General features: G+C 52.9%; 1 protein-coding gene and 1 long non-coding RNA gene across 3 annotated transcripts in view; one reads left to right on the top strand and one right to left on the bottom strand.

The window, feature by feature from the left end:
• The window catches only part of RFTN1 (raftlin, lipid raft linker 1), a 232,212-nt gene extending 225,303 nt beyond the window's left edge, over positions 1 to 6,909 (top strand). For both annotated transcript variants that reach the window (XM_069568689.1, XM_069568679.1), the window contains exon 10: positions 5,589 to 6,909. In XM_069568689.1, the coding sequence (XP_069424790.1) occupies positions 5,589 to 5,987 (399 nt within the window). In that variant the 3' untranslated portion in view covers positions 5,988 to 6,909. The remainder of the gene's footprint in view (positions 1 to 5,588) is intronic.
• Positions 6,910 to 8,680: 1,771 nt separating this feature from the next.
• On the bottom strand, positions 8,681 to 23,950 carry LOC138428242 (uncharacterized). The gene is made up of 5 exons (XR_011252359.1): positions 23,870 to 23,950; positions 21,949 to 23,184; positions 19,990 to 20,114; positions 13,855 to 13,969; positions 8,681 to 9,770 (listed from the first exon to the last, which is right to left on the bottom strand). It is a non-coding gene; the product is annotated as an uncharacterized lncRNA (long non-coding RNA).
• Positions 23,951 to 23,953: the final 3 nt, after the last annotated feature.

Below are 23,953 nucleotides of genomic sequence, written 5' to 3'. Positions count from 1 at the left end.
CGTCCTCCAGCCTGGCAGCCTGCCTCTGGGTGTGGATGCCGCCTACCTCTGCTCAGAGTCGCCCCGCGGCAAGCTCTCCCATCTCAGGGTCAGAAATACACAGCACCCACCCTGGGACAGCGCGGGGGTTAATCCGAGTGTAATTCAGAGTGAGCCTCCCGTATCCGAGGTTCCCTGAACCCAAGGATGGAGGCAACCACTGACCTCGCAGCGCTGCAGTTCTTACTGCTGCGAGCCACCTGCATTTAAGGGGACCCGCGTGGTCCAGGGGCCAATCGTCCTTTTGTTGTTCCTTCAAGACTGTGACTGTCCTGAGCACAGCAGGAAGGGGACCTGCGGGTGAGGCTGGTGGTGGAGGAGGCCCTCCCAGGGATGCCGGGCTGGGGTGATGGGTGGCGTGGAGGGTTTGGGGGGAAGCTGTTTCCCGCAGTGAACTGGTGGTGGTCTCAGCTGTTCGTTCTCACACTATAGCCCATGAACCTGCAGAATTGGCATCACCAGGGAGCTTGTGTGAAGTGCCAGCCTCTGTCCCTTCCCCAACCCCCTGATCAGAAACCCCAGGATAGGGTGGGGGCCCTGTGTCTGAAGGCATCCCCCAGGTGATCCTGAACGCCCGCCAAGTCTGAGAGCCAGTGTCTCAGCTGAGTAGTTTAGGGCCCCTTTCCAGGCTCACCATGTGGATCTCCATTCAAATTTTATCATTATTGATTTTTTTTAAATAGGCCTGTCAGGGTATGTTCAATGTAGATTTTTTTTTTTTAAATCAGACACACCGAAGCATCTTTCACGGCAGTTAAATCTGTACTTCCATTAGCTGACCACTTGGTTTTATGCATCAAGCCTTGATCTAGCAGATTCCTGAGGTCATGAAGTCTGAAAGCTGAGGCACGCACAAGCGGGCTGAGCTATTCCAAAGACGTGTGGCGTCTCCCCTGGCCTCCAGGATTCCCTTCCTTCCAGAATGTGAGTCTGAAACCTTTTACCCACCAAGAAGGTGCAGACAGAAGATTAGTGTAGAGTCAGAGAAACCCGTGTTTGAACTTTAGCTCTGCTGTTTTCTAGCTGTGTGACCTTGGGAGAGTTACTTCACCTCTCTGAACCAGTACATGCTCATCATAAAATGGTGCCAACAGTTTCTAGTGAGAGCACTGCTTTGGGGATTCAGGGGAAGGGAAACCTTGTCACAGCGTGGCACACTCAGAACATTTAGCTTTTAGATTCTAGAGACCCTGAGTTTTAGCCATGGCTACTTCCCTGCTTCATGAGAGTGCTCCCTGCAAAGGAGTGGGGGGCAGGGGAAGACTCCAGGCACAGCCTCCGGGTGACCCGGCTGCGGCCCCCAGCTGTGGTGGGCTGGGGACCCCCAGGAGCTTGGGGAGTCGGTGACATCACCACCCTCCATCTAAGGACAGAGAGAATGGTGCCATCCTTGAAGGCGTTTGGCTTGGCAGAGTTTTCCAAAGGACAGAAAAACATGGGTTGGAGTCATTCCCATCCAGCTTGGCGTGGACAGTCCCAATCCCCCTCTGCCCAGCAGCCCAGGCGGGGCCTGGAGAGAGGGAGCGGAGCACCCCCCGCAGGCCTGGCCCGGCTGTGTCCTCGGTCGTGTTGTATCAGGAAGGTGGTGCAGTGTGATCCTCTGCAGGAATCCAGACCTGGCCGGGTGTACAGGAAACCACGCGTCTGCTGTTCATTTAGCAAGAGCAGCCTCTGCAAGGACATGGGGTTCGCATTAGAGACTCGCCAGGGTCTGCCGCAGCTAAGAGATCCTGCGTGCTGCAGCAGAGACCCGGCACAGCCAGATAAATGCATGAATAATTTAAGAAGAAAAGAAGAGAGCCAGGGTCTGGGGTGGACTCTGGCCCAGGGGGATGGGCACGGTCAGGTGCACCAGCTGCCTGTGGGGGACGCTGGGAGTGGGCCAGCGGGCCCCCCACACCCCACTGCAGGGTGAGTGGGTCCCCAACCCACCACCCACTGGGGGCTGAGTGGGTCCCTGGGGTGACTCACCATCCACTGCGGGCTGAGTGGGTCCCTGGGGTGACTCACCCCTCTGCGGGGTGAGTGGGTCCCTGGGGTGACTCACGCCTCTGCGGGCTGAGTGGGTCCCTGGGGTGACTCACCCCTCTGCGGGGTGAGTGGGGTCGCCGGGACTGTGCACCCAGCCCTGGGGCGAGGGCAGCTCTTCTGGAGATTACTCCCTTGCCTAAGGACAGACAGCTACCAAATGCCAGAACCGGGGTCTGAACCGGGGTCTTAGCCAGCACGCTACCTGTGGGGCTGTGTTGTCTTATTTGGGGCCTTTCAGCCTAAGTCTCACCAGTTTTGTTTTGACAAAAGCACAACTTCCTCCAACATCTCTTGGAGCTGACTGGCTCTCAGCTCGCTGTATAGGCCAGCTTAACTGGCCTTTTTGTAAAACCATGCAGAATGAGGAGAGTCTGACTATTTGGAGACACCCATTAAAAAAAAAAACTCTTCCGTGTGGGCTGGAAGTAAAACGCAGCCGCACTTGAGGCAGCAGTAGTGAACGAGGGCCACCTGGTACCCAGGAGCCGGGCAGGGTCATTCCGTGCTGAGGTCAGAGGTCCTGGTCCCGCATGGTGGTTTTGGGGCCCCAAGATGCCTGCTGCAGTCTCGGCTGAAGTGGGCACCTTCAGGGTGAGGTCTGGGGGACCTCTCCAGCTGCAGAGGGGGTCCATTGTTGAAAGCTCGTGGCTTGGGTGGGAGAAACTCAAACTACCCCCCAACCTGAGGGCAGTCTGTCAGTCACTGTACGAGAGAAACCCCCAAAAGGAGTGTCTCGGGGAACCCCAGCCAATATTGTCAGTGAACTCGGTTGGGATTTGCAGGGCCGGCAGGTGGGGAGGACCAGATAAATGTTCAATCCCAACCTCAGGTCTTCCTTGGTGGCTCAGATGGTAAAGAATTTGCCTACAATGCAGGAGACCCAGGTTCGATCCCTGGGTCGAGAAGATCCCCTGGCAAAGTGAATGGCAACCCACTCCAGTCTTCTTGCCTGGAGAATGCCATGGACTGAGGAGCCTGGCGGGCTACAGTCCATGGAGTTGCAGAGTTGGACACGACTGAGCGCGTAACACACACGACCTCAGCATACACGCTTCACTGCTTTTCCTCTTCGTTGATGGAATATCCAGATTTGCTGGTCTTGTTCAAAAGGGGTCAGCGCACTCACCCCAGGATGTGTTCCGTCTCAGAGCCCTGAGTGCCTCCAGGCAGAAGTCTTATTTGGGTAGGAAGACCTCTCCTGCTGAGAACGCCACAGAGGTGGCAGATTTTAAAGAATATACGCAGCACATTTTTGCTTCTTTCTGGCAAAGTACCCAGATACATCTGTGACGTGGTAGAGCCTTAGGAAATGGTTTTCCTGGATGGTACAGCTGCTGGCATGTAGCCTCACCAGAAGTCACTCAGACGGAAGGTTGCCTTCTCTTTCAGCCGCAGAAGGGCTTAGCTCCAAGTCCATATTTGGTGACACCAGTGTCTGCGACTCACGTGGAAAGAAATGATCTAAAGAAAGACGTGTAACTTCAAGTGGAGCCACGTGTCTGTGGTGGGGTGGCTGAGGCCGGGGTCGAGGCCCCCCAGTTCCCTTCCCCAGAACACCCGGGTCTCCAGCAGGACCTCCGGAGCTGGCCCGTCCCCAGGACCATGTGGCTGCGGCGCCCGAGGGCACAGCCTGTGGAGAGGACACTGCCCCCCACCCTGCCGGCGGAGCTCTGGGGCGCAGGGAAGGCCGCAGTCCCCGCTAAGCCGTTTGCAGAGCGCGTGCCTCTCGTGAACACAGGGACCCACGTCTCTGCCTGCCTTCGCCGCCTCTCATGCCTCCGTGTCTGCCCCAGCGCCTGCGCCCGGATGTATCCCGAGTGCACAGGCTCCCAAACCGCCGGCCTCCAGAGCGGCTCCTGTTGTCTCAGCTCAGCAGAACTTGGACGTTTTCCTCCTCTTTTCTCCCCAGATTAATCTTTCTGGAGCTCGGCCAGACCTGATGTGGGGATGCGCCCGCGCCTCCTCGCTAAGCCCCAGGGTGTTTTGACTCTTAAAATTAGAGGACCGGCTTCCCCCGACGCGCAGGGCAGCCAGCTTGGCCGGCGCTGCGTCCTCCCATCCAGCCGTCTCACAAAAGGGCGCTGAGCATCCTCTCTGCGCCAGGCTCCCTGCTGTATCCCGGGGACGCCGGAGCCGAGGACCGCTGGCGGCCCTGACGCTCTGAACAGACATCCAGCGTCAGTCGCGGTGAGCACAGCTGGTACATCACGTGCTGGACGCAGCGCTAAGCCTGTCACGTGGATCGTCGCACCATCGAACGGACGTGCACACCTTCTACGGCAGCGCTTGGCTCGCTGCAGCTCGGGCCAAAAGGCGCCGGCACACTGCCTGACTTTGTCGATAAAGTTTTATTGGAACACAGTGACGCCCGTTTATATATTATTACCTGGACTGCTTTTGCGCTACAATAGCAGAGTCAAGCGGAGAAGGCAATGGCACCCCACTCCAGTACTCTTGCCTGGAGAACCGATGGACCGAGGAGCCTGGTGGGCTGCAGTCCATGGGGTCGGGAAGAGTCGGACACGACTGAGCGACTTCACTTTCACGTTTCACTTTCATGCATTGGAGAAGGAAATGGCAACCCACTCCAGTGTTCTTGCCTGGAGAATCCCAGGGACGGGGGAGCCTGGGGGGCTGCCGTCTATGGAGTCGCACAGAGTCGGGCATGACTGAAGCGACTTAGCAGCAGCAGCGTCGAGAGGCTGCAACGGAGAGCACGCGGCCAGAAGAACCTAAAGTCGTTCTCTGACGCTGCACAGATAGCGTCGCCACCCCGATTTAAGTTAGAGGAACTCCCCCGTCGCAGAGATCAGAACGCGGGCCAAGCTGGGTGGACTCCGCATGGGGCGGCCCCCTCCGCAGCGTCCCTGTGACCCCGTCCTTGTCCGCTCTGACACTGACTGTGCCCTTGGTCCTGTCCGCTCCGTGGACTCCCCTGCCCACAGGGGAGTGCAGCCTAGGGCTCCCTGCAAAGCGGCAGCTGGGATGGGTTTGGATGAGGTTTCAGGGGGAGTGCTGTGGGAATGCCGGTGGGGGAGGGGGACCGGCTGAGGGACGTGCTGGGCTCCGACTAGGCAACAGCAGTGGCCTGACCAGTGCTGGGGGGATCAGGAGGATGGGCCGTTGTCCCCACAAGGCCTGGCCATTGGGCGTAGCTTGCCCCAGAAGGGAGTGGAGGCTTTTCGGGGGTCTCTCTAGCAGAGCGGGGCACGGCTGGCAGGGCCTGTCTGTCCTGCACCGGGACCTGAGTGCCCAGGTTCTGACCTGGGTGATACCCTCAGGAAGAGCAGGCCCGTGTGCGCTCTCCAGATGACAGGATTTCAGCACCTCCCCTCCCAGGCCTTCGGTATGGGGCCCTCTCCCCAGAAATTCACCCCGAGAGTCCACGCTGTGGCAGGAACTGCAGGCTCCCAGTGGGTGCGAGGTTTGGGCTGCGGGTGAACGCAGAGCGCGTGTCCAGGGCGCTCCGGGGTCACGGAAGCTGCATGTATTTATCTCCCATCTCCCCTGATCTCCAGTTTCAGTGGCGATTCTCCCGAGACGAGATGCGTAACAGGCCGAGGAAATCCAGAGGGAAACTCCGTGCCAGGAGCAAGCGGCAAGCCGAAGAAAGCGAGAAGAACCCAGAAGACCAGCTTCCCAGAGCGGGAGACGCGGAGGGCCGTGTGCCCGGGCAGGAGGACTGGGCCTCCGCCGAGGGCGCGGCCCCCAGCCAGGCGGAGGGCCCTGCGGAGAAGCCGCGTCCGGACGGCCAGCCGTGTGTGGAGGGCGAGGCGGTGCAGAATGGCCCCTCGGGCCCCAGCCCGGCCCCGGCGGGGGCCAGCGCGGGGCTCCCCGGCCCCGAGCCTGGAGAGGATGTGGGCTCGGGGGCTTCCGCGGGGCTGGCTCCGGGGCCCGTGGCAGCTGAGTGCCCTTGAGCCTCACTGCGCGGGCGGGCTGGGGGCTTGTGCGCCCTGGCGTGGCGCGTTTGCCTTTGGCTTGGCTTGACCCCTCCTGGTGAGCTTAATGAGTCCTCCAAGGAGGGCCGGGTCCCCGGCAGTGTTGGTTTCTGCACATCCTTTTGAAATGTGTTCTGGGCCCCAGTGCTAAAACCCACGAGGGCGGGTCGTTCCTAGACCTCGGGGATGGGGGTCCAGCGCCGACCCTACCACTCCAGGGAGGGGCTGAGCCACCCAGGGCCTGTGCCCACCCAGGGCCTCCAGGGGGCCCTCAGGCCAAACCCCCGGGGCAAGCCTGGCTGCCAGTCAAGGTGGACGTGGTCGTCGCCTCCACCCCCGCCCCGAGACGCGGAGGCCTAGCGCCTGCTGTTGCTGCGGCTGCTGGGTTCTTGTAACACGCCCTCGAGCCCGACCCCTGCTTTTGTCTAGCCCCTGGACCCTGCTGCTGTGGCGAAGAACACGACATCGGGAGGGGAGGTGCCCCACCTCCTGGCTTTTCTCCAAGTGTTCCCATAGATACTGGTGATCTGGAAACGCAGAGGGAATTCTGTGCGTGTACCCACTTCTGCAGAATGTCCACGGAAGTATTCTGTGTCAGTATTATTGCCCCCAAAATTTAAGGTTCTGTATTCAGCACATCCAAGGAACACACCTTCTTTCTGTTATTTCAGGGCCAACTGACTGGCAGGGAGCCTCTGTTGTGTGTTACTTTAATCAGTGTGTCCTTGGCCAAGTCGCTTCCCACGTGTGTTATGACGTGTTTATGTTGTCCAGAAAATTCTGTGGAGGCTTTAAGTAGATGCAGCTGCAAAGCCTGGAGAGTGCCGGCTGCCGTGACCAGCAGCCTGTCTCTCCACTTTCTTGTTTAGTTACTTAAAGCAATAAATCGCCTATGAGTTCAGTGTATTGCAAGCAGGAGTCTTTCTTCACGTCACACTGAAGAGTCGCAGCCTGGGGTCTGGGCACCCCGACCCCGCTCCCATTCCTGTCTCCCGAGTCCCTTAACTCCTGGCACCAGCAGGAGGAGCCAGCTGAGCTCGCTTTCCTGTCTTTTGTACGAAGAAGATGAAAGCGGAATTCAGGTGCCACCAGGTAGGTCAGGCCACCATCGCCCCATGGGGGAGACAGTACCTTTTTAAAACAAAAAGCCCCACGTCGATTACTAAGCATGCCTCCAATCTTTTAAAGTCAATTATTCAGTGTGCAAATAATTTATCTGTGTGCAGACAAATTTTTATTTTTATGTATCTTTTCATCTGTGTGCAAATTTAGTAAAATAAAACACATTTTAAACATACTTTAATAGGGCCGAATTAAAAACCCTAACACAGTCACATGGCAAATTTTCCTTTTATGAGCAAACTTCCCAGCCTAAGCCCCAGAGCTCATGAGAAGGGATGAAGACTGTTCAAAGAGAAGATAGTCTTTTTTGCAGTTAAACACACACACACACACACACACACACACACTCAGATTCTTTCCTTTTATAGGTTGTTACAAAGTGCTGAGCAGAGCTCGCTGTGCTATACGGCAGGTCCTTGTGGGTTTCCTATTTTGTATATAGTGGAGTATATATGTTAATCCCAAACTCCTAATTTATACTGTTTCATAGGTAAGTTCACCTGTATCATTTTTTTTAAGATTCCACGTATAAGCGGCATCTTCTTGCTTCTCTCTGACTTACTTCACTTCCTGTACCAGTCTCGAGGTCCACCCATGCTCCTGGGATTTCGTTCTTGTTTATGGCTGAGTCGTATTCCGTTGTATCTCTAGGTCCCCCAAGCTGCTGGGATTTAGTTCTTGTTTATGGCCGAGTCATATTCCATTGTGTCTCGAGGCCCACCCAAGCTGCTGGGATTTCGTTCTTTTTATGGCCGAGTCGTATTCCGTTGCACACATGTACCACATCTTCTTTATCCATTTATCCGTCAGTGGACGTTTCGGTTGCTTCCGTCTTGGCTATTATAAATAGTGCTGCAGTGAACACCTGGGTGAGTGAGTGAAGTCACTCAGTCGTGTCCGACTCTTTGCAACCCTGTGGACTGTAGCCCACCAGGTTCTTCCGTCCATGGGATTATCCAGGCAAGAACACTGGAGTGGGGTGCCATTTCCTTCTCCAGGGCTTCTTCCCGACCCAGGGATTGAACCCAGGTCTCCTGCATTGCAGGTGGACGCTTTAACCTCTGAGCCACCAGGGCATGTATCATTCTGAATTTGGTTTTCTCTGGATATGTGCCCAGGAGTGGAACTGCAGAATTGTATGGAAGCTCTGTTTTTAGCTTTTTAAGGGACCGCCATACTGTTCTCTACTGTGGCTACACCAATTTACATTCCCATCAACAGTGTAGACTGGTTCTGTTTCCTCCACACCATTTCTGGCATTTATTATTTGTAGACTTTTCATGAGGGCCATTCTGACAAGTTGAGGTGATACCTCATTGTAGTTTTGATTTGCATTTCTCTAATAATCAGCAATGCTGAGCATCTTTTTATGTGCCTCTTGACCATCTTTATGTCTTTTTTGGAGAATTGTTTATTTAGGTCTTCAACTTTTTTTTTTTTAAACTGGACTGTTTGGGTTTTTTTTTTTTTTTAATTTAGTTGTGTGTATATTTGGAAATCAACCTCTTATTGGTAGCATCATTTGCAAGCATCTTCTCCCATTCTGGAGGTTTTCTTTTTGTTTTACTTATAGTTTCCTTTGCTGTGCAAAGCTTTTTCGTTAGGTCCCATTTCTTTGTTTTTATCCGTCTCTGACTAGGAGATGGATCCCAAAAGGTCTTGCTATGATTTCCGTCAGAGTGTCCAGCCTATTTTCCTCTAGTTTTATATTAGTCGTATCTAGCTTTACAGTTAGGTCTTTAATCCATTTTGAGTTTGCTTGTGTATGGTGTTAGAGAATGTTCTAATTTCATTCTTTTAAACTTAGCTGCCCAGTTTTCCCAGCACCACTTATTGACGAGCTTGTCTTTTCCACACTGTATATTCTTGCCTCCTTCCACACAGATTAACTGACCGAGGTGCGTGGGTTTATTTCTGTCCCGTCCCATTGATACTGCTTTTGTGCCAGCACCACACTGAGTTGATTTGAGTAGCTTTGCAGTATAGTCTGAGGTCAGAGAGCCTGGTCTGCTCTTCTCTCAAAGATCGCTTTGACTATACAGAGTAAAAGAATACGTGTAGAAGCTTCCATACGAATTTTAAAATGTTTTGTTCTAGTACTGTGGAAAATGCATTGGTAATTTGACAGGAATTGCACTGAATCTGGAGATTGCCTTGGGCAGTGTGGCCGTTCGGGCAGTGTGGCCGTTCGGGCAGTGTTCCTTCTTCCAATCCAAGAGCACGTTTTTCGCCTGTGCCATCTTCAGTGTCTTTCATCGGCACCTTGTCGTTTTCCACGTACAGGTCTTTTGGCTCCTTATGTAGGTTTATTTCTAGGTATTTTATTAAGATCGTTCTTAAAAGATAGTTTTAAAGAAGATGGTTTTTTAAAAAGTTATTTTAAAATGACATTTTCCACACTGATACTCACAAATAGCTACACAGTATTTTGATTTAGTAAGAATATCACCTCTTAGCTCATATCTTAGAGGATCACAACTTTTGAAGAATAAGCTCCCAAAGTAGCAGGCTGGGACAAAAGCCACACACGTTCTTACAGCTCCGAGAGGCACAGGATACCGGCTGCATCCTTAGGTGGGTGCCTTGCATCACAGAGCAGGGTATGTTTTCCAATAATTATATCCATGTGGGCAGAATTTGCTGTGGAAAGATAGTTACAGGTGAATGCAGCTAACCTGAATTCCTCGGGCGTGTGGCCCCAGCTCGGAGCAAGCGGGGCGGCTGCTGCGCATTCCCACTGCCTTCTGGTCTAGCTCGGGCGGGGCCCGGACTGGCTGCGTCTTGGTCACTGGGGGAGCTTAAAACACTCAGGACTTCCCTGGAGGTCCAGTGGTTGACTCTGATTCTGATGCAGGGGGCGTGGGTTCAGTCCCTGATTGGGGAATTGAGATCCCACAAGTTGTATAGCCAAAAAAAAAAGATCTCTGACACCTGGGTCCCACCCCAGAGACTGGGGGGTTGCCCCTGGGGAGTGGCCAGGGCTTGGGATTTGCAAACCGACCCCCCCCCCCCAACCCCTGCAAATTCTCTGGTGCAGCTGAGGGTGAGACCCGTGGCCACAGGGTGGCCGTGAGCTGACTCCCAGCTTGTTCCTTGTGAAATGAGACATTTCTGACGAAAGGTGAATAAACAAACCCCTAAACCCCACTCACTCCCTCCTGCACATGGCTGGTAAATATGGGGATTTCTGAAGGGAATTTTACGTGGCCAAGGTTGCCAGGGAGGGACAAGGCCATCTTTGGCATTGCCAAGGCCCCGGGACCAGTGAAAGTTGCAGGATTTGGCGAGAGGCTTGTGTGCGTGGAGACCAGCCTCCAGAGCTGCAGCTGTCGCAGCAGGCCTGGAAGGAGCGGGCTGTTTTGAGGTGATTGAGTGATGAAAGTGGGGAACCAAGCAAGGGTCACGGGTCCTGTCGTCACCCCTGTGCGGCCTGGCGGGTTGCTCCTGACACAGAGCCATCTCATCCCAACAGAAGCTGTGACGACGCTGATAGTCTTAGAGTATTTGTTGCTGACTAGTCACTCAGTTCGGAGAAGGCAATGGCACCCCACTCCAGTCCTCTTGCCTGGAAAATCCCATGGACGGAGGAGCCTGGAAGGCTGCCGTCCACGGGGTTGCTGAGGGTCAGACACGACTGAGCGACTTCACTTCCACTTTTCACTTTCACGCACTGGAGAAGGAAATGGCAACCACTCCAGTGTTCTTACCTGGAGAATCCCAGGGACGGGCGAGCCTGGGGGGCTGCCACCCATGGGGTCACACAGAGTCGGACAGGACTGAAGCGACTCAGCAGCAGCAGCAGTCACTCAGTTGTGTCCAGCTCGGTGACCTCATGAAAGTAGCCCACCAGGCTCCTCTGTCCATGGGGTTTCCAGGCAAGAACACTGGAGTGGCTGCCATTTCCTCCTCCAGTGTATTTGCTAGTGATCTGTAGGTAACCAGACAGTGACCATCAGCCCAGTCGTTTTCTCAAACCTCTAAATGGATTATACTTTAGAGTCATGCTCGAGGGGACCGCCTTTGAGAGAACAACAGGAGGAGACATTCTAATTCATTTCTTGTGAAGCATGTTTGATCAGTAATCTAAACATAATCACAGCCCCGCTAAACCACAAATCATCCTAGTTGAGGATGAGCTCTCAAAGGGAACAGTGGGACGTTACTGGCAGGAACAGGTTGCAAAGCTCACCGCCCACACCCAGCGCAGGGCAGTCGGGCTGGGCTCACCGGAGCAGGCTGAGAGCCACAGTCAGGGTTAAAGTTGACCTTGTAAGAGGGCTGGGGAGGAGGCAAGGAGGGGGCTGGGGGCACAGGCGACCTGGAAGCACCCCCACGGAGAGGCTGGCACCGCGTGGGGAGTCTGGGTTTCCCATACCTGCTCCCAGAGTGATGGCATCCCGTCAGATCAATGACAGGACCCGCCAAGCTGTAGACTGGCTTCCGTGGCGGTGTCCCCACAGGTTTCTATTGCCAAACGTCACTTCTGCAGCCAGACCACAGCGAACGGTCCCCAAGCTGTGGGGCCCGCGCCCAGTGGGTGCTGGCCGCCCCCAACCCTGCATGACCAGCCCCTGTGCGTTTACCCGGGCCCGAGGGCTCAGCCCACTCACTTTCCCCGACTTACGGCTTTAACTCCTGTGCCGGGTGCTGGGGGGACAGAGCCAGCCCCTGCTCCCCTGGACCTCACGGCACACCCCAAATGGCTGCACGGGGTGGTAACTGTGCTAAAGTGGGCCGCAGAGCTTGGTAGGCTTGAAGGCGAGCGCTGGACAGAGCTGTGGAAAAGGTGAGCCCTGAGGCCGGGTGAGTGGTCCGCGGGGAGGCAGTGTGCCTGGTGGTCCAAAGGGCATGGATCCTGGGGCTGCGTTACTGGATAGAAGCCTGACAGCCACTTCCCAGGCGCGGGGTCTGGGTAATGCGGGTATGACAGCTGTGAGGATGAAATGAGTACATGCAGAACTCTTGGAGAATGGCTGGTACACAGCAGGTGCTGCATAAACGTCAGCGAGGAGGAGGAAGCTGGGAGCGGGCTCTGGAGATTTCGCAGCTGCCCGGAGAATGAAGAGGTGCTGAGACTACCCGTCACGCCAGAAACAAGAATACTGTCTTTTTTTCAGAATTTTTTTTTTAATGTGGACCATTTTTAAAGTCTTTATTGAACTTGTTACAAGTTACTTCTGTTCTCTGTTTCGGCTGCAAGGCGTGTGGGAGCCCGGATCCCCCCAAGGACCAATGCACCCCCGTGTTGGGGGCCGAGCTTCACCCAGTGCAGCACCAGGAAGCCCCACGAACACTCTCCTACTCAGGCATTCCCTCAGAGGAATCAGCACTGCCCTTGTCAAGGACTTCCCTAGAACCTCTCTCGAGGGTTCGTTTGCAGGATTTGAACTACTCGTTCAGCATTATTCCACAAAGTCACTAAAACGCAAGTCCCGATCCTTTCCTTAAGACCCAGGGAATATGTCTTTTTAAGTTCTCAGGACAGTCAGGATGTTTCAGAGAGTCAGAGAGGCAGTTGGCGGGGAGACTCCAGGTGAGGCATGTGTTTGTATGACTGTTTACTCTGGGTCAGGGGGCAGAGCCTACATTCTGCCCCCAAATGATTCAACAGGGATGCTGGCAATTACAGCCACGCTGGCCACAGCGTCTCAGAAATGAGGCAAAGGGATTCATTCAATCCAGAGACGGTTTAAAATGCAGACGCCATGTTGGCTGACTGGTGAAAGATGCTTTTCATCCTACAACTAATGCGGTAAAACCTACGCTGCTGCTGCTGCTGCTGCTGCTGAGTCGCTGCAGTCGTGTCCGACTCCGAGCAACCCCATGGACGGCAGCCCACCAGGCTTCCCCATCCCTGGGATGCTCCGGGCAAGAACACTGGAGTGGGCTGCCATTTCCGTCTCCAATGCAGGAAAGTGAAAGTGAAGCCGCTCAGTCGTGTCCAACTCTTAGCAACCCCATGGACGGCAGCCTACCAGGCTCCTCCACCCATGGGATTTTCCAGGCAAAGAGTACTGGAGTGGGGTGCCTTTGCCTTCTCCAAAAAACCTACACATCCATAGTTAAACGTGCTGCTCACTAGTCATTAAACCCAATATGGCTTTGGATTTTTCTGCTGCCTCTAAACAATATAAAAGTCTCAGTGATGGTAAGGAACAGCCTTCACTTATCAAGGTGAGTATTAAAACGCTCCTTGTAATGGACCCCTGTGTCTGAGACTCTTCAGTCCTGTATCTCCCCATGTCATCCTGGAAGGAAGGACAACCAGCAAGCTTGCCAGTTCCTGGATCCAGAAACTGCCCAAGTTGCTGCGTACACCCTCCCTTCCTTGAAGCTGGGGAACTATCGATTCAGCCCTGTCTCCGTGCAGCCCACCTGAAGCCCCAGCAGGCAAATGTCTGTCATTTTCTCTCTTATTAATGGGGATTCCACCGTTTCTCTTGAGCCCCAACTCCAGAATTTAATCAGTGGCACAGTACAAGAGTCCTCTACATCAAACCAAACTTCTCCCTTGCTTCAGTCCAAGGTGATTTTGTCTTATGCTAGAGATGCAAACCACAGTCACTTGGACAATCAGTCATGTGCCTGAGGACAGTTAAGACAGCCTTTGGCCATCGCTCATCAGAATGGCCAACCGCAGCTCCCCCGGGGTCCCCAAGGCCCGCTTTCCATCATGAAACCGTGGGACGGTAAGGCGGAAAGGGATTTCAGTTGGCAGTCTTACCTGCTTGACGGATGACGGCAGGTCCAGAGACGGGCGCACCATGCAGGTCTCCGGACGCCTGGCACCGCGCTCCTGCCACGAGACCACACTCTCTCTACTCTTGCTCTCTAGGTGCCTGACAACAGAGACGCTAGTGGGATTTAGAAACCGCCCAGCGGAATGCTCTGCGATGGGGTGTTCTGGTTAGTTGAGTCTCTCTCAGAAGGCGGGGAAGAGCGGGCTTCCCTGGTGACCCAGCGCTTAGGGCTCCAGGCTTCAAACGCAGGGGCGTGTGCTCCAGCCCTGGTTGGGGAACTAGGATCCCACAGGCTGCCGAAATGAAACTCGAAGAAGAAACTCGAAGAAGACAGAGGAGAGCCCACCCCGTGGTGGTGGGAGAGGTTTGGGAACAAGGCCAGGGCGGAGTCTGTGCAGAGGAAAGTCCTCGGACGGGAGGGGAAGAAGGCAGAGTCCCAGACGCCTGGCCGTGTCGCTCCCCGCCGGGTGGACCCAGGCAGGACCTCTAACTACCGACGGTCACCCGCCTCAGAGGGAAAATGGGGCAGCTTCCTTCACACGGCCTGTTGCACGGAAACATTGTCATTTAATGAGACAAACGCCAAGTACTTCTGTGAAAGTCACTCAGTTGTGTCCGACTCTTTGCAACCCCATGGACTATATAGTGCATGGAATTCTCAGACCAGAACACTGGAGTGGGTAGCCTTTCCCTTCTCCAGGGGGTCTTCCCAACCCAGGGATCGAACCCAGATCTCCCGCACTGCGGGCAGATTCTTTACCTGCTGAGCCACCAGGGATGCCCATCGCCAGTGGATCTTCCCGACCCAGGGATTGAACTGGGGTCTCCTGCATGGCAGGCGAATTCTTTACCAGTTGAGCCACACACTCCCACCAAAAACCCAGACCACCACAGAGTTCAGGGTATCCCCAGAGTTACTATTCCTGAAGAAGATGAAACAGATGCGGTAGAGAGAAGGCAGAATAAAGCTAATGAAAACAGTGTGGTCTCAAAGCAGCAATAAATCAGCAGACTTGGGAATCAGAGCAGTGAGGGGATTTAAGCCTGTGATAAAGGGGGAATTTCAAAGCAGGGGGGAAGTGTGGAATATCTGATGAACGGTGCTGAGCAACTGGAGCGCTACATGGAAAAAGTCAGACAAAATTAATTCCCAGTGGATTAAAGCCCTGCAGAAGCATCAGAAGAACGTATATCCGTAAAAACCAAGGGAGGGGCTCCCAGGTGGCTCAACGGCAAAGAATCGCCTGCCAATGCAGGAGACCTGGGCTCGATCCCTAGACCGGGGAGATGCCACAGGCCTCGGAGCAGCTGAGCCTGTGGGCCACACCTTCTGAGCCTGTGCTCTGCAGCCTGGGAGCCAGACCCACTGAAGCCCAGTCACCCAGAGCTCATGTTTCACAAGAGAAGTCGCTGCGTGAAAAGCCTGCGTGCTGTGAGTAAAGAGGAGTGCCTGCTCGCCACAACTAGGAAAAAGCCCACGCAGCGAGGAAGGCCCAGCAGGCCCAAGCATAAATAAATAATAAACTTGAAAGAAAAAAAAGGGGGAAAGACTGACATACTTTATTACAGACACATTTAAAATTCTGGTATACATGATAAAAAACGGAATTCAGAGACAAGCAGTAGACTGGGAAAAGATATTTCCAATATATATAAGAAAGGATTAGCACGCATTCTATTTTATAAGGAGTTACAAATCAGATATCAAGACGTATAGAAAATGCGAACACACCATTCTCCAAAGAAAACAAGATAAATGGCTAAAACACTTAAAGGAGTAAAAGTGTTACAGAAAAATCAGAAAATATGTTTTTTTTTTGTTAAAGGCAATTTTCACCCAACTGACTAGGAAAAACCTTATAAAGACTTAGAATATCTAGTATTAGCCAGAGGTAGGGAAATGGGTACTTTCACACTCCATCACTATAAATCGACTAGGCATTTTACAAAGCAGTGTGTACAAAGCAGTGTGACAATACCAGTCAGTTTTTGATTCAGAAATGACAATCCTAGTGGTTGTAGTTTGTGCACCAAAATTATATGAAAAAGCGTATACACTGCGGACTGTTTGCGATAGCCCCAGACAGGGAGCAGCTGAGATGCAGGTCATAAGGACGTGGTGAAGTACATTCTGATGCACACCCGTGGTCTGGAGTGTGTGATGCCGTCTACAAGCACGGGTATTTCCTGCGCACCCCATGTCATTAGACCAGAAACTCTCTAGAAGGGTGCCCAGCAAGCTTTTGACACAGAAGTTCATTCCGGGTGAGTGAGTGGCATGGGGCGGGGAATGACTTCAGCTTTTCGCTTTACATACCTTCATATTATTAGATATTTTATAATCATACTGATCAGGTAATTATAAAGGACAAAGAAACGGGCAGAATCTTGGTACACTCAGGCACAGCAAAAGGGGACACAGGGGTGGGGTGGAAGAGACCAGCTCAGGCTAAACGGGCCCCACAGGGTATGGAAGAGCTCGGACAGACTGTATCGAGACGGCTGCTCAACATCCAGGATGGTTCCCGGTTCCCGAGCGCAAGGCATTTGAAAATCCGTGCTTTGATCTGACGGTGGTCAGGAGATACCTTTAAAGGTCATCACCAGGCTTCGTCATATGTGCGTATTAGGAAGGAGTAAGATCAAAAGACAAGACAGCTCACTATTTCTCTCAAGCGAGAGCAGTATGCCTCTTTGGCTTTCACTGAAAATACAGTGAAATAGTAGCTCCCAGGTTGAATTATCTGGATAGGACCATCTGCAATACCCAGGAATGAAGGAAACTGCTGTTTTCCATTCAGAAAGTTAAAACAAAAAAATCTCAGGCGAAGGCTGGATGCTGTTTGATAATCACCACGTGTGTTCACACACTGGTACCTGCACGTGCACCTGCCTGCTTGCAGCTCTGCGTCCCATGGGAACAGTCCTCCTGAGCATGTCGCCAGAGTGGGCCAAACCTTCTCCACTACCCCTTCCCACTGCCCCATCACCCCAGTGACTTGTCCAGTCAACCACAATCCACAGCTTCCCTCAATCAGATACGAGTTGCAAGAAAAAAAAAAAAATTTCCCGCAAAGCATATCTGCTTTAAATCATAAAAAAAGTTTCCCAAAGTATTTAACTTGTTCCTCAAGATAATTCTATCTTATATTTTCCTATCTTAAATTTCTAGCACAGTGACAGCACACAGTAGACGCTCAGAAAACAACAGCTAAGTTATCACCCTCTAGAAAAAGGCCAACTGGCGGCCCGCTAAATGGTTCTTTCAGAGGTTTTCATATAATCAGGCTGTTACCTCCCTCATCTTAAAACAACAACAACAACAACAACAACAACTGTGGTTTGGTTAAAAGTATTATACCAATTTACCTGTGCTATTGGTCCTCAGTTTTGATAAGACCCTAACCAGACCATGGTTATAAACATGCTGCCACTCAGGGAAGCTGGGTAAAGGGTACATAGGAACCCTGTACTATCTTTGTAACTCTTCTATAAATCTAAATTATTTCAAATAAAGTTAGAAAAACAAATATTAAGAAATGAGTAAAATCACATGCTTTTGGGTTGGAAGAAATAATATTGTTAAAAGCACTATACTACCCAAAGCAATAAATAGCTTTGATGCGATTCCTACCAAGTCGCCCAGAGCATTTTTTACAGAACTTGGACAAGTCATCTTAAAATTCACATGGAACCATAAAAGACCCAAAAGTGCCAAAGCAACACTGAAGAAAATGAACAAAGCTGAAGGCATAACCCCCTCGGACTCCAGACAATACTACAAAGCAACAGGCATCAAAATGACGTGATCTCGGCACAGAAACAGAACAAAGACCCGAAACAAACGCAGGCACCTGTGCTCTGCGAAGCTTGGATAAAGGAGTCGAGAACGGATAATGGGAGGCAGCCTCCTCAGCAAGTGCAAAGCGACAGAGCACACACCCTCACACCACATGCAGAAATAGACCCAAACAAACTCAGAATAAATGAAATGCCTAAAGACTTAAATATAAAACATGACACTGTAAAACTCCTACAAGAACACAGGCAGGACCTTCTGTGACATAAATCGTAGCACGGTTTTCTTAGGTCAGTCCCGAGGCAACAGAAATAAAGGCAAAAATAAACAAATGGGACCCAATCAAACTTATAAGCTTTTGCACAGCAAAGGAAACCAGAAACAAAACAAAAATAATCTGTGGAATGAGAGAAAATATCTGCAAATGATGCGGCCAACAACGGCTTAATTTCCAAAATATACAAACAGCTCAGACCAAATGACCAAAGGACAATCAGAAAACGAGCTGAAGACTCAGACATTTCTCCAGAGAAATACAGGCCAACCAGCACACAGAAAGACGCGCATCGTCGCTAATTATCAGAGAAATGCAAGTCAAAACAACAGTGAGGGGCTGTCTCACGCTGGTCAAAACGGCTGAAGTCTGCAGATAATAAATGCTGGAGGTGTGGAGAAAACGGAGCGCTCCTACACTGTTGGTGGGAATGGAAACCGGTGCAGCCACTGTGGAGAACAGTACAGAGGTTTCTCAAAAAACTAAAACTAGATCTACCACATGACCCAGCAAGCCCACTCCTGGGCACATACCCAGAGAAAAGCATAATTCAGAAAGACACAGGCATCCCAGAGCTCAGTGCAGCACCGTTTACAATAGTCAAGACATGGAAACAGCCTGAATGTCCATCAAAAGATGACTGGATATAGAAGCTGCCGTGTACATAGACAGAATGGAATATTACTCACCCATAAAAAAGAGTAAGTCAGAAAGAGAAAGACAAACGCCACATATCACTTATATGTGGAATATAAAATACTATACACACGAACATACCTGTGCACAAAGACAGACTCACGAACATAAAGATCAAACTTGCGGTTCCAGGCGGGTGGCGGTGGGGGCCGGACAGGGAGTTTGGGTGAGCAGGTACAAACTCATGTATAGGATGGATAAACAACAAGGTCCTACTGGACAGCACAGGGAATTGTACTCAATATCCTGTGATAACCCATAATGGAAAAGAGTGTGAGAGAGTGTGCAGACGTACTGCCAAATCACTTTGCTGTACAGCAAAAATAAACACATCGTAAATCAACTGTCAGTTCAGTTCAGTCGCTCAGTTGGGTCCGACTCTTTGCAACCCCATGGGCAACCACTACACTCCAAAAAACTTTTGTGAGTGAAAAAAAAAAAAAGAGCTCTTTTGACCCTATTTCCCTTTCCAGCTACCATCCTATCTTTTTCCTCCCCTTAACAGTAAAATTCTTTGCAATTACAATCGACACTCACTCATTGTAATTTGTATTTCCCTCTTAACATCCCTCATATCACAACCACTGGTGACCTTCCAGTTGCTGCGTCAACTGCTGCTCATTGGAACCTCGCTCTCCTGTTACTTCAAGCACGATACAGCTGACCGGCTCGTCCTGCCTGAAACACTTTCCTCACGTGGGGCTCTGACACCACTCTCTTCGCGTCTATTCGAGCACTTTCTGCAGCTCTAGAAGCGCCAAACCTCATCAACCCTCCACAGCTTACTGAGGGCAACTCAGCCCAGGCGGCCCCAGACAAGCTGAACACTGAAGATCTGAGCACAGTGGATGCAAACAATCAAACATACAAAAAGCCAAGAGTTCACAGGGAGACACAGAAAAACCTTGTCACTTCGGAGGTTGCTTGGACACCAACTCATAGTAGGTTAGTTAGTAAACAAAGGGAAAGAATCAAGCGCTGATCCTGCCTTTCCAATTCAGACTCATTTCAGGGCAAAGTCAATGAGAGCAAGTTTTTCTTAGAAGAATCATGGGCGATAAATGCAGGCAAGATGATAGAAATGGGCAATCAGTCCTTAATGAAATAGCACACAGTGATCAACAGCTACTAAGATAACTCGGGTGAAAGGCTGAGAGAGAACTTTATATTGGGGGGAAATCAGGCTGACAAAAGCTGAACCCACTGACCAATCTTAAAAACACTGAAAGCGGACAGACGTTAAATGCCACCTCAGGATGCGACAGAAATACGTACCACCACTCACGACGCAATCTTCCAAAAGAAAAAAAATCTTGAGTCTGACTCTAAATAAGCTCCAGATCTACTTACCAGTTTATGTGACATACAGAGCATAGAGGGGCCATGTTCAACCACACCGAGAGGGCACCGTGCTGGGTTCACAACGTGGGAAAGGCTGCAGGACGACCGGCTTCTTCAACAAGGTGTCTGGGTACCTGTGTGGGGAGGGGGGAGGGGGCTGTGGATTGAAACACGCTCCCAAGAGGCACCAACAGAGCTGCGAGCTGCGGGCTTCGCGCGATGCGGGGAGAACGACGTGGGGACGTCTCATGACCGCCAGCGGGCGTTGTTATTTGTGCTGCATGACGATTGTGCTGCATGACGACAGCGGCGCGGTCATGCCGAGGCGATACGGCTGTTACATGCCCGAAAATCACAGGTATGATTTCTAGGGTTTGCTTCAAAATACCCCTGAAACATCCAAACCCAAGCAGTGGAGGACAGACAAAAAGAGACAGCAGCACGCGGTAATCAATGACGTTGGCGATGGACGTGTAGGAGTGAATTCCTGTCTTCTCTGCTTTGCTGTGTCTGCCATGTCCTTCTCCAGGGCATCTTTGCAACCCAGGGATCAAGCGCACGTCTCCTGCATGGGGGGGGGGGGGGGGGGGGGTGCGGCCGGGGGGCGGATTCTTTACCGCGGAGGCACCAGGGAAGCCCAGCGAGGAGCGGGTGATGCCAGTGTGCGCCTGGTAGTCGCTCGGCCGTGGCCGACTCCTTGCAACCCCAGGGACGGCAGCTCGCCAGGCTCTGCTGCCCGTGGGATTCTCCAGGCAAGAATAGCAAAGCGGGTGGCCACTGCCTTCTCCAGGTGTAACTAATAAATATTAAAAAACAACAACAACAACAACAAAGGCCAGTTCATCAGCTCTGGGAAGGCCCTTTCACCCATGGACGAAGTATCTGCTAAGTGCCTATCGCCCGCTCAGGACAGCGCTGACCGAGGCAGAGCCCTCCTCACGGCAGGCTCCAGGCCGGCGGACGAACCCCGGGCGTCCGGCCTCACACATCCTGAGCAGGAAAGGGGAACGCGGAGCCACGCGGCGCTCCTGCTCCTGCCCCGCCCTGCCCTGCCGAGCCCTCCCCGGGCACCTTCACCCTCGCCCCGTGAACGGCCCCGCGCGGGAGGTGGCGCTCTTCTGTCTCACATGCGGGCGCAAGTCTGTGCCCAGACGTGGGTAATTACGAACCAGGGCATCGCGCAGGTCACCCGCCGGCGCGGGGCGCGGCTGAGCCGCGAACCCAAGCGGTCGGCTCAGGGCTCCCCAGCCACGCCCGCAGTCCCAAGGCACCCGGGCTGGGGTTCCCCGAGACGAGCTAGGAGCTCCCAGAGGGATCCGGAGCGGCCTGGCGGGCAAGGGCAAACAAATATCCTTGAGCAGCGGACCAGAAGCACCGTTCCCCGCTCATCGCCAGAAAGGACGGAGCTGGAAGGGGCCGCCGTCCAGGCAAAGGTCACAACCTGGCCCCTCAGGGGTTTACAGGCGGTGAGCAGCTGGTGAGTGAACTCAGGCCGGGAGTTAGGGAGTCGGGAAGTCCGGGCCCTTCCGGGAGGAGGCGAACGTTCCCGCCCATGCTTTCCTTAAGCCGTGTGCAGAACTGGGCTTTCTTGAGGAGCTGAGGATCATACGGCACAAGGTCTTACTCGTGGAAATGCTTTTCTTAGGCTCTGTGTTAACGACTGTAATTGTAACGAATCTTGGCAGGGACCTGTTTCTCAAGACTTGTGCCCCTGATGACACAGCAAGTCTGCCTTGCCCAGAAGCCGTTCTCCCTGGCTGCTCTCGGCGGTTCTCTCAGGATGTCTGCCTTGGGGGAGGGTCTGGGGGAACCTTAGGACCCCGAGGTATTCTTTTCCTCTATTCTCAGCCTTCAGCTGAGAAGTACCCGATGCCCTGACTGAAACAGTGGGGGCGGGTACTCTATCTGCCCCCTTCCGGTGTCCGTGTCTGAAGCTTCGCCTCGCTTTCACTCCCGATGGACACCTACCTGCCCAAGGCTGTCACGGACGAGACGGCCTCTGGTCCCAGAGGTGAGTCTTCTCTGGAGACCACGGACTCGGCGCCGCTGCTCGCTGTAAGCTGTCGCGGGGCAGCGTGCCGGGCAGAGTTGGGTGCCCCTGGGCGGGAGGCCCTTGTTCTCTGACAGCACAGAGCCTGCCCCAGGCCGTGCTGCAGATGCCCCAGCACCCCGCGACGACGTAAAGGCCCGGGGCGGCCCCCTGCACAAGCATCTCCTCTGGAGGGCCGCCTGGGCCTGGGGCCGAGCGCTGCCCCCATCCCCGCCCCTCCCCTCACCTGCTCCTCGGCCTCCTGAGTGCGCGGCCCCCAGGCCCAGCCCTTGCCTGGACACCCCGGGGCCTCCTGACTCAGGGCTCCAAAGAGCCAGAGCCCCCCGTGCACCTGCCACCTCTGAACAGTGCCAACCGCTGCCCTGAACGGACTCCGACGTTCCCATCAGGTCACGGGGCCCCCTTTGCTCCTCAGTTCAATTCAGTCATTCAGTCGTGTCCGACTCTTTGCAACCCCATGGACTGCAGCACGCCAGGCCTCCCTGTCCATCACCAACTCCTGGAGCTTGGCTCAAACTCATGTCCATTGAGTTGATGATGCCATCCAACCATCTCATCCTCTGTTGTCCCCTTCTCCTGCCCTCAATCTTTCCCAGCATCAGGGTCTTTTCAAACGAGTCAGCTCTTTGCATCAGGTGGCCAAAGTATTGGAGCTTCAGCTTCAGCATCAGTCCTTCCAATGAATATTCAGGACTGATTTCCTTTAGGATGGACTGGTTGGATCTCCTTGCAGTCCAAGGGACTCTCGAGAGTCCTCTCCAACACCACAGTTCAAAAGCATCAATTCTTCGGCGCTCAGCTTTCTTTATAGTCCAACTCTCACATCCATACATGACTCCTGGAAAAACCATAGCTTTGACTACACAGACCTTTGTTAGTAAAGTAACATCGCTGCTTTTCAATATGCTGTCTAGTTTAGTCATAACTTTTCTTCCAAGGAGTGTCTTTTAATTTCATGGCTGCAGTCGCCATCTACAGTGATTTTGGAGCCCAAAATAAAGTCTCTCACTGTTTCCACTGTTTCTCCATCTATTTGCCATGAAGCAATGGGACCGGATGCCATGATCTTAGTTCTCTGAATGTTGAGCTTTAAGCCAACTTTTTCACTCTCCTCTTTCACTTTCATCAAGAGACTCTTCAGTTCTTCTCTGCTCCTAGTGAAATCGAATCTGGGATTGAAATAGCTGACCAATGATCTCTGCTTAAAACATAACAAAATTCAAAATGTCCTAGTCGAGGCTAGCGTGGTGATGCCAGCCATCACGGGGCCCCACAGATGGAAAATGCATTTACGCCCTGGAGTCCCCGAGACCTGCCCCGGAGAGGAGAAAGGGCCCCTGCCCTCTCTCCTCAGCTGCGGACTGGACTCTCCATGGTCGCTGCACCTCCACGCTGGTCTGCCTCTCTTCCCAGACCCCATGCACCTCATGAGGTTCTCTAAGAAGCCAGCCGCAGTCCTTGGCACAGAAAGGAGGGCCTGGCCTAAGCCTGGGGACATTTCTCAGATTTTTAAAAATCTACACAAGTTAAAGAGTATAGTCTCTTTCCTAGCAGTTCCACCAGAGCAGCCTCGGACAAGAATCTCAACTCTCTCCACCCATTCTGGGGACCGCCTCCTGACCCCAGGCTTAGCAGGCGCTTAAATGGTAGCTGCTCTCTTTCAGCCACTCAATAGCCGTGGTGCCAGGAACAACCCTGGCCAAAGAATGAAATACGAGGCAGAGCAGCAGGCCTTGGAATCAGCTCTGCACCCCCTGATCAATCCTGAGCACACTTCTACAGCCCATCAAGCTCAGCCACTGAGGGCAGAATCACAGAGAACACAGCACTCATAGTCACCTTGGTCCTGAAAGAGAAGCCGCCTCCCACGTGGAGCGCTGAGACAGCCAGCCAAGTCACGGGCCTCAGAAAAGGTTTCATCTG

This window comes from Ovis canadensis, chromosome 1 (assembly GCF_042477335.2).
Source record: "Ovis canadensis isolate MfBH-ARS-UI-01 breed Bighorn chromosome 1, ARS-UI_OviCan_v2, whole genome shotgun sequence".
Taxonomy (NCBI): Eukaryota; Metazoa; Chordata; class Mammalia; order Artiodactyla; family Bovidae; genus Ovis; species Ovis canadensis.
This window is presented reverse-complemented; position numbering and strand designations above follow the sequence as displayed.